This window comes from Conger conger, chromosome 14 (assembly GCF_963514075.1).
Source record: "Conger conger chromosome 14, fConCon1.1, whole genome shotgun sequence".
NCBI lineage: Eukaryota > Metazoa > Chordata > Actinopteri > Anguilliformes > Congridae > Conger > Conger conger.
This window is the reverse complement of record NC_083773.1, coordinates 676,059-686,058: the sequence shown is the minus strand read 5'-3', so window position 1 is coordinate 686,058 and position 10,000 is coordinate 676,059. Positions and strand designations below refer to the sequence as shown.

The 10,000-nt window shown below is 47.2% G+C and overlaps 2 protein-coding genes across 6 annotated transcripts in view; both read left to right on the top strand.

Annotated features, from left to right (window-relative positions):
- ikbke (inhibitor of nuclear factor kappa B kinase subunit epsilon) overlaps nucleotides 1–6,241 on the top strand; it is a 20,211-nt gene extending 13,970 nt beyond the window's left edge. For all 5 annotated transcript variants that reach the window (XM_061219892.1, XM_061219894.1, XM_061219890.1 and 2 more), the window contains 6 exons: nucleotides 643–682; nucleotides 2,240–2,341; nucleotides 2,536–2,632; nucleotides 3,031–3,122; nucleotides 4,654–4,725; nucleotides 5,099–6,241. In XM_061219892.1, the coding sequence (XP_061075876.1) occupies nucleotides 643–682; nucleotides 2,240–2,341; nucleotides 2,536–2,632; nucleotides 3,031–3,122; nucleotides 4,654–4,725; nucleotides 5,099–5,132 (437 nt within the window). In that variant the 3' untranslated portion in view covers nucleotides 5,133–6,241. The remainder of the gene's footprint in view (nucleotides 1–642; nucleotides 683–2,239; nucleotides 2,342–2,535; nucleotides 2,633–3,030; nucleotides 3,123–4,653; nucleotides 4,726–5,098) is intronic.
- A 1,322-nt stretch (nucleotides 6,242–7,563) lies between these two features.
- The window catches only part of rassf5 (Ras association domain family member 5), a 33,604-nt gene continuing 31,167 nt past the window's right edge, over nucleotides 7,564–10,000 (top strand). Inside the window, exon 1 of the mRNA XM_061218671.1 lies at nucleotides 7,564–8,474. Within this exon, the coding sequence (XP_061074655.1) occupies nucleotides 7,634–8,474 (841 nt within the window). The 5' untranslated portion in view covers nucleotides 7,564–7,633. The remainder of the gene's footprint in view (nucleotides 8,475–10,000) is intronic.

The following is a 10,000-nucleotide window of genomic DNA, read 5'->3' as shown; positions in this document are numbered from 1 at the left end:
TTCAGTAGCATCTCTGCGTTCAGTCCAGTCTCTGCGTTCAGTCCAGTCTCTGCGTTCAGTCCTGTCTCTGTGTTCAGTCCTGTCTCTGCGTTCAGTCCTGTCTCTGTGTTCAGTCCTGTCTCTGTGTTCAGTCCTGTCTCTGTGTTCGGTAGCATCTCTGCGTTCAGTCCTGTCTCTGTGTTCAGTCCTGTCTCTGTTCGGTAGCATCTCTGTGTTCAGTCCTGTCTCTGTGTTCGGTAGCATCTCTGTGTTCAGTAACATCTCATTCACATGGATTGGGTTAGGGTTAGGTACTGTGAAGGCTGTGAAATGTCTCTAGAGCTCTGCCGAAAGGAGCCAAAGAGCTGCTCCTGCCAGGGGGATTCTGGGACAGGGTCTGGCGAGAGAGCCGCAGGATTCGGGATAACACTGTTAGAACCATGCTGCTGTGCATTATGGGCCCGTGAGGAAATGAGAATTTCAGACCGTGAACGAAAGCGGCCACGCTCTGCTGGAGTGATCCAGGTAGATACAGCTCTCCGGGGACGTGACTGCTGAAAGTCTGCTTTCACAGGACAGAGTCAGGGGCCAGAGCTTGCTTTCAAAATGGCTGTGGCGTCCATCTTAAATATGTCTAACATCTAACTCTTGTTTTTGTCCTAGAGCTGAACTACAACGACGAACAGATTCACAAGTTTGAAAAGTAAGCTTTGCTGCATTATTGGGTACATACAGTAATAAAATAAGCATTGCTATTATTGGTGACTACAGTAGGGATATACAGTACTGTAATGGCGCTTCTCTGTCTGTAGGATTAACCTCCATCTACAGTAGTAACGTACAGTACTGTAATGGTGATTCTCTGTCTGTAGGATTACAGTAGTAACGTACAGTACTGTAATGGTGCTTCTCTGTCTGTAGGATTACAGTAGTAACGTACAGTACTGTAATTATGCTTCTCTGTCTGTAGGATTAACCTCCATCTACAGTAGTAACGTACAGTACTGTAATGGTGCTTCTCTCTGTAGGATTACAGTAGTAACGTACAGTACTGTAATGATGCTTCTCTGTAGGATTAACCTCCATCTACAGTAGTAACGTACAGTACTGTAATGGTGCTTCTCTGTCTGTAGGATTACAGTAGTAACGTACAGTACTGTAATGGTGCTTCTCTGTAGGATTACAGTAGTAACGTACAGTACTGTAATGGTGCTTCTCTGTCTGTAGGATTACAGTAGTAACATACAGTACTGTAATGGTGCTTCTCTGTAGGATTACAGTAGTAACGTACAGTACTGTAATGGTGCTTCTCTGTAGGATTACAGTAGTAACGTACAGTACTGTAATGGTGCTTCTCTCTGTAGGATTACAGTAGTAACGTACAGTACTGTAATGATGCTTCTCTGTAGGATTACAGTAGTAACGTACAGTACTGTAATGGTGCTTCTCTGTCTGTAGGATTACAGTAGTAACGTACAGTACTGTAATGGTGCTTCTCTGTAGGATTACAGTAGTAACGTACAGTACTGTAATGGTGCTTCTCTGTCTGTAGGATTACAGTAGTAACGTACAGTACTGTAATGGTGCTTCTCTGTAGGATTACAGTAGTAACGTACAGTACTGTAATGGTGCTTCTCTGTAGGATTACAGTAGTAACGTACAGTACTGTAATGGTGCTTCTCTGTCTGTAGGATTACAGTAGTAATGTACAGTACTGTAATTATGCTTCTCTGTCTGTAGGATTAACCTCCATCTACAGTAGTAACGTACAGTACTGTAATGGTGCTTCTCTCTGTAGGATTACAGTAGTAACGTACAGTACTGTAATGATGCTTCTCTGTAGGATTACAGTAGTAACGTACAGTACTGTAATGGTGCTTCTCTGTCTGTAGGATTACAGTAGTAACGTACAGTACTGTAATGGTGCTTCTCTGTAGGATTACAGTAGTAACGTACAGTACTGTAATGGTGCTTCTCTGTCTGTAGGATTACAGTAGTAACGTACAGTACTGTAATGATGCTTCTCTGTCTGTAGGATTAACCTCCATCTACAGTAGTAACGTACAGTACTGTAATGGTGCTTCTCTGTAGGATTACAGTAGTAACGTACAGTACTGTAATGGTGCTTCTCTGTCTGTAGGATTAACCCCCATCTACAGTAGTAATGTAAAGTACTGTAATGGTGCTTCTCTGTCTGTAGGATTAACTTCCATCTACAGTAGTAATGTACAGTACTGTAATGGTGCTTCTCTGTCTGTAGGATTAACCTCTCTGCCCACATTAAGAAGGTGAAATCTCTCCTGAGAGAGGACTGTTCACAGAAATACCATGATGTTCTGGCGTTAGTGGGCAACTGGACTAGGTGAGTGTTTGGTTTGGAGTCCTCAGTGCTGTGTGTGTGTGTGTGTGTGTTTGTATTTGTGTTTGTGTTTGTGTGTGTGTGTGTGTGTGTGTGTGTGCGCTCGTGCTTGTGTGCGTGCGTGTGTGTGTGTGTGTGTGTGTGTGTGTGTGTACGGACATGCAGGCTCGATGTGCTGAACTCTGTTCTGTCTGCAGTGTTCTGCACGAGATCCAGGGCCAGTTGAAGGAGTTCGGGAACTTCTTCCTGCAGCTGATCGGAGACCTGCAGATGTGTGATGAGAGGCAGAACAAGGTGTGTGAGCGTGCACGTGTGTGTACGTGTGTGCGCGTGCCTGCGTGTGTGTGTGTGTGTGTGTGTGTGTGCGCGTGCCTGCGTGTGTGTGTGTGTGTGTGTGTGCGCGTGCCTGCGTGTGTGTGTGTGTGTGTGTGTGTGTGTGTGAGTGTTAATGCTAGTCAAGCCCTCTTGTGTCAGACCAACAACAGTGCCCTTGTGAACTTTTAACTCACAATCTTAAACCAGCATTAACACTGTGCTTTTGAAAATTGAAATGTGCTTTTCACAGTGATTATGTGCTGTGGATGGCATTACCCTGTGTACCCTGTGTTCATACTTATTAATACCTGATTGTGCCTGTTGGCACCGGTTGGTACTGGATCTTACCTGTTACCTGTGCGTACCTGTGCTCTCAGAACCTGGACGCGGTTCTGCTGCAGCTGCAGCAGGGCATGGGGAGGCTGCAGATCACCGACGGACTGAAGGACAAGGATCACATGATCCTCAGGTGGGTGTACGGGTGCCTGGGAGGGACACACGGAGCTGCCTGCCAGAGGTCCGGTTACAGGCTCACTCAGGCTACAGGCTACAGGCTACAGGCTACAGGCTACAGGCTACAGGCTACAGCCTCACTCAGGCTACAGGCTACAGGCTACAGGCTACAGGCTACAGGCTCACTCAGGCTACAGACTACAGACTACAGACTACAGACTACAGACTACAGGCTACAGGCTACAGGCTACAGGCTCACTCAGGCTACAGACTACAGACTACAGGCTACAGGCTACAGGCTACAGACTACAGACTACAGGCTACAGGCTCACTCAGGCTACAGACTACAGGCTACAGGCTCACTCAGGCTACAGACTACAGGCTACAGGCTACAGACTACAGACTACAGACTACAGGCTAAAGGCTACAGGCTACAGGCTACAGACTACAGGCTACAGGCTACAGACTACAGACTACAGGCTACAGGCTACAGGCTACAGACTACAGGCTACAGACTACAGACTACAGGCTACAGACTACAGGCTACAGGCTCACTCAGGCTACAGACTACAGACTACAGGCTACAGACTACAGGCTACAGACTACAGGCTACAGACTACAGACTACAGGCTCACTCAGGCTACAGACTACAGGCTACAGACTACAGACTACAGGCTACAGACTACAGACTACAGGCTACAGACTACAGGCTACAGGCTACAGGCTACAGGCTACAGACTACAGGCTACAGGCTACAGACTACAGGCTACAGGCTACAGACTACAGACTACAGGCTACAGACTACAGGCTACAGGCTACAGGCTCACTCAGGCTACAGACTACAGACTACAGACTACAGGCTACAGGCTCACTCAGGCTACAGACTACAGGCTACAGACTACAGACTACAGGCTACAGACTACAGACTACAGGCTCACTCAGGCTACAGGCTACAGACTACAGACTACAGACTACAGGCTACAGGCTACAGACTACAGACTACAGGCTACAGACTACAGGCTACAGGCTCACTCAGGCTACAGACTACAGACTACAGACTACAGGCTACAGGCTCACTCAGGCTACAGACTACAGACTACAGGCTACAGACTACAGACTACAGGCTCACTCAGGCTACAGGCTACAGACTACAGACTACAGACTACAGGCTACAGCCTCACTCAGGCTACAGGCTCACTCAGGCTACAGGCTCACTCAGGCTACAGGCTCACTCAGGCTACAGGCTCACTCAGGCTACAGGCTCACTCAGGCTACAGGCTCACTCAGGCTACAGGCTACAGGCTCACTCAGGCTACAGGCTCACTCAGGCTACAGGCTCACTCAGGCTACAGGCTCACTCAGGCTACAGGCTCACTCAGACTACAGGCTCACTCAGGCTACAGGCTCACTCAGGCTACAGGCTACAGGCTCACTCAGGCTACAGGCTCACTCAGGCTCACTCAGGCTACAGGCTCACTCAGATTGTGTTGGGTAGTTTTGATACTGAGTGGGTTGTGTTGGGTAGTTCTGAGTGTCGTGTTTTTTAGGATGAACCGGCTGAAGGAGGAGATGGAATCTGTTGCCCGGGAACTGCAGTGCAATAACAGCATCATCGAGAGGTACTGCGGCCACCGTGCTAATGCTGTTAGCATGAAATAAAATAACGTAAACACCCGTGTTTCTGCAAGAGATCGGCTGTAATTTGGGAGTTCTGTGGTTAACCTGTGTGTGATTGTCTCTGCTGGGTTATTGGGGAATTCTGTGGTTAACCTGTGTGTGAATGTCTCTGCTGGGTTATTGGGGAATTCTGTGATTAACCTGTGTGTGATTGTGTCTCTGCTGGGTTATTGGGGTGTTCTGTGGTTGACCTGTGTATGATTTTGTCTCTGCTGGGTTATTGGGGTGTTCTGTGGTTAACCTGTGTGTGATTGTGTCTCTGCTGGGTTATTGGGGTGTTCTGTGGTTAACCTGTGTGTGATTTTGTCTTTACAGCCTTGGGTCAATGAACACTGGTCCTGGCATCTGAATGGCCGAATGGAGTGGAGGCTGAAGAAAGTCTTTCAGTGTCTGAATAGGAGCACTTTGTAGGGTTTGGGCAGAAATCTCAGGGGTTCAGAGGTCATGTGATACGCTTGTTTCTTTGTTTACCCAGCAGGCCGTGTGTGTGCCCGCCCAGCCCCTTCACATTAGGAGCCCAGTCTTACTGCCACTGCATTTTAAACACTTTTTAAGGTCTTTAGAGCCCACTGGCCTCCTCATCCTGCTGTACAGTTGCCCAGGGTCGACTGCAGAACTGGGATCATCAACTCACGGTCCTCCAGGGCCAAGAACTGCTGGTTTTCCACGCTCCCTTTACCTGGGAGTCAGGTGTGTTCACCCTCCCTTTACCTGGGAGTCAAGTGTGAAGACAGTCTGGCCTCTCAATAACACTTACTGTATTGTTAAGTTAGTTTAGTGGGAGAAAAGAAAACCAGGGATGGATTTGGATTTGAGGGCCAGGTTTGATGATCCCTAGAACATCACACACCACTGCGTATAAAGAACATTTTTCTGCCCAAAATGGCCGACTAACTGCTCCGTCACATACGTCCTGCAGTGTTCCCACTGAATGGAAGTCTTAAAGCTCACACTCGGAAAACGGATTTATTTTACACTGCTCTGCCCGTGAAAGAGCTGCGTTGATTGGCTGAGGAGTCTGTTCAACACAGGTGTTCTGGCTGCCATGGTGAACAGAACCGGCAGAGTTGCTCACCATCCACACCATCCCTGATCCGGTTCTGTTCTGTTCCCTTCCACTCCCGACGTTCCTGTTCTGAAGCCTCCCCTTACTGGACCGGACCGGACCAGACTGGACTGGACTTGAGGGCTGTTTTCCAGAAAAAACCTTTGACTTTACTTTAACCATTTAAACATCTCCTGGGGTTGAAATTAATTTGTGTTCTTTTATATGTCTTCAATATGTGATTATTTGTGAATGCCGCAGCGTGCATGTGGTTAGACTTATGAAGCCACACCCCACCACAGCCCTTTCGAGAGAGATTGTAAAGAATCGTTGAAGTCGACTGGCTATTGAGATATTTTCTGTTATTCATGGATAAAATGTATACTGCATTGTAATAAATACGTACAATGAAAGTCCTTGTTGGTGTTAAATTATTAGGCACCATTAGATTACCCAATTAAAGGGTTAAAGCATTTAGGTTTTGTCTTAAAACAGGCGGTTATGCATGATGTTACATTGTAGGCTTTTAGCGGTATGTAAATAGATTGTATGTCCTAGAAAGAGCAAGTGTAAGAGAACGTGATAAAATAGTGAATCGCTTTACCGGAAAACTATAAATATAAATACTATAAATCTGTCAGTCTGAGCGGCCGCTTCTGGAAACTTGTTTTGCCCTGGAATTCTCCGTCCTGCAGACATCGCGCCGTAAAGTGCAGAACATTCACATTCCGCGGCTCTTTCTTATGAGAACTTCTCAAGGCAAAACAGATCATCGCATTCAACTCCGAAAACATCCAGAACTCTGTTCTCAGATGAACGTGTCCGAGAGTTGCGTTCAAGCAGAACGTAAACTAGCCTATGGTCTCATTAAACGGCGCAGTCCCAGGCGCGTAAAACAATGTCACATGGTGTGGAAGTGAAAGTATACAGTCCTGAAGAACACGCTTCGCACCGGGGAATTCCCGCCGCCTCGGGGGGAACACCCTAGAGAATGCCCCGCTTTGTGCTTCGCATCAACACATATTTTGGAAATGTCTTAACTTTCCGCTAAACGACATTCTGGTCATCGAAGTAAACGCGACCTGTGTATTTACTTATTTAAAAAATAAAATAACACCATGACGAGCCAATAAATTTGTATCCGATAATGGACTTTGTTTCTAATTAATTTGTCCAGAGTTTAGTCTACGACTTCTGGCATAGGCTAAATATTGATTTATTTGCAAACATTAAAGCAGTTGAAACAAATGTATTCTGCAAGTGGTGGGATCGTCACTGCGTGTGTTTTTATGTTAACAACGGTTAGTATGACTATACTTTCGCTGTATTTTTTTGTTTCTTTATTTTTTTGTTTAGAACAGCACTTTTTACTAGTTATGGATGTGATTCTTTAACTTGTGGAAGAACCTATGCACTTGTAAATCGCTTTGGATTAAAAGCGTCTGCCAAATCACTAAAATATAAATGTAAAATGTATGATTTAAAAAATTTTGTGACTTTTCATTTCATTCACAAATGCATTGATTTATGATACGGGTAGGCTTGTGTTTGGGATTTTTTTATTTCGCGCAATGTTTTCTGAATTCGTTCATATCATAATTCATAACAATTCAGATTTTTTTTAGTTGAGCTCCTGAATCTCCCATTCGTGTTTTGTGGTCAAAGGGGCAGAGCCGCGTTCGCTTTAAGAGCCCAACTCGCACCCCTGTCGCATATAAAGGCCGTCCCTGTGTGGCGCGTCACTACGCGCTGCTGCCGCTCCAATTTAATTTACATTCGCTCTGCCGCTCGCCCGGAGAGAGGCTATGGCGTCTCTAGCCGTGGGACAGCACACCGATCAGCGCATGTTTCTGCCGAATCTGAGGCCGAACGAGAAGAAAATATCAAAGAAAGCGTCCAGTGGGGTAAAGTCCCCGATGCGCGCAGTCTCGACCCAGAGTCGTGTGAGGGACGCCGGAGCCGCAGTCTCTGGCCCCCGAGCATCCTTAAATCATCCCAATCTTCCGGGACACTGTGGGGCGACGGGGAACGCGGTCGGTATGAGCTCCGCCGCTGACCGTGTTCAGGAGCCTCGTAATTCACGCGGCGTGGTGGCAGAAGGGAGTTGTTCAAAATGTGGGGACTCGTCGCGGACGATGTTGACAGTGGCGGAGGACGCGAAGCTCGCGTCGCAAAATAAGACCCGCAAAGACCGAGACAACGGGAACCCGAGGAGACCGACGCGCAGCACCGATAAAAGTGACGGGGACACGAGTTGCGCGCGAGTTTGCAGCACGGAGAAGAATCCGGCGAAGGACACCAAGGCGTCCAAGTCAAACGGCCACGCGCATCTCAGCAGACCGGGGGGCAAACGGTCCTCCCAGATCACCGTGCATCAACATCTTGATTTCAGGTCCTTGGGCGACGAGCACGCCGGCTGGCCCCTCTCCAGCAGGATGCCCGTGCTCACGCAAGGCCGGTCTGGGGTGGTGAAGATGATGCGTAACGACCCGCCGAGGAGGGAGGCATGGTCCATCTTCAGCCAGGAGGACCCGAGAGTGAAGCCGGAGAAGGGAGAGGGACATCTCTTCGCCCCCACGGCGGTGGCACAGGACTGGTGTGACGCCTGCAACCGTCAAGTCAGCGACCAGTCCCTGAAATGCAAAAGTGAGTGTTGCCCTTTTAGTTGCGTTATTGAGAATTTGCACAAATAGCAGAGCGGTCTCTTGCTGCGTTGTGAAATGTTTACGTTTTTAAAGCGCTGTGTTGCTAAGTCTCAGCTGAAGCTTTTATCTGTTTTATCGTGTGACAGCGTATATATATAAATATATAAATGTACCCGCGCGTTACAGCAGTGGGATACATCCTCGACCGCTCTGTTGTGTGATCGAGTGGTGGCGTATTTACATGCAAACAAGGGACTGAACGCAACAGGGCGGCAGTGAATCACATTTTCCGTCAACAGGAGAAAGAGCAACGTAACTGTTTTCAAAGTGCAGGACATTTTGGTAACCTGCCCTGGCTGACGGTATTTGTTTTCGTTTCCTCATAGAAACAGATGGAGAAGTTACATTACATACACGTATTGTGCTACACAGTTGGACTACAACAAAAGGCACATTTCTTTCCTCGTATTTTTAGAAAAGAGAAGGGAAAGGATACTTTCAGTCCGATGTTTTGATTAGCTCTACCCAGCGAGCACCGGCTGGACGGATTCGCCTCTCTTTAGCAGGGCGCTTCATACAGAATGCACTGCGCCGGTAGTGGGGTAGTGTGGGTAGTGGGGTAGTGTGCGTACTGGCATACTTGCTGACTGACTCGAGGGACCATTCAGGGGAGTCATTTCAAGGTCAATGACAGTGAAGTCAGTTCGGTCTTCATCTTTACTCTACATCTTGTGTGTGTGTCTCTCTCTCTCTCTCTCTCTCTCTCTCTCTCTCTCTCTCTCTCTCTCTCTCTCTCTCTCTCTCTCTCTCTTTCTCTCTCTCCCTCTCTCTCATTCTATGACTCTTTCTTTCTCTCCCTCAGTCTCTCTCTCTCTCTCTCTCTCTGTCTCTTTCTCTCTCTCCCTCTCTCTCATTCTATGACTCTTTCTCTCCCTCAGTCTCTCTCTCTCTCTCTCTCTCTCTCTCTCTCTCTCTCTCTCTCTCTCTCTCTCTCTCTCTCTCTCTCTCTTGTGAACTCATTGTTATTCTGTCCCCATGGTTAGACACATAGACAGATTAGTGATGTGTGTGAGTGTGAGTGTGCATATATGCGCACTCTTGTTTCCTTTTGTGTTGTTTTCACTATTTTTGTGCTCAGTTAGTGGTTTGGTTGCCATGGATATTTAGGGTTCCTGTTTATGTTAAGGACATTAATCTTCATTAATCTTCCCCTGAACAGAGAGTCTTACACAGATGACTGTGTTTAAGGCTTTGTGAAAGAACCCCCCTGATGCTTGTTTGTGTGTGTAGGCCTGTTGTGACAATTAATCTGAAACCCTCTCCGTAAGTTGTTGTTTATTTGTCACCTAAAGTAAGAGGAAATTACAGTGTAAATAAGTAAATAAGTGCTCTGTTGCGTAATCACCCTGTCTGGAGTTAATGAGCGATCCTTTGTGTTGCTGAAACTGCATCAGCCAATGAAGTCACAGTTACTGTTGGAGAGTACTGTGTGCCACTGAGTGCTGTTACATCCCATTACATTTCCCC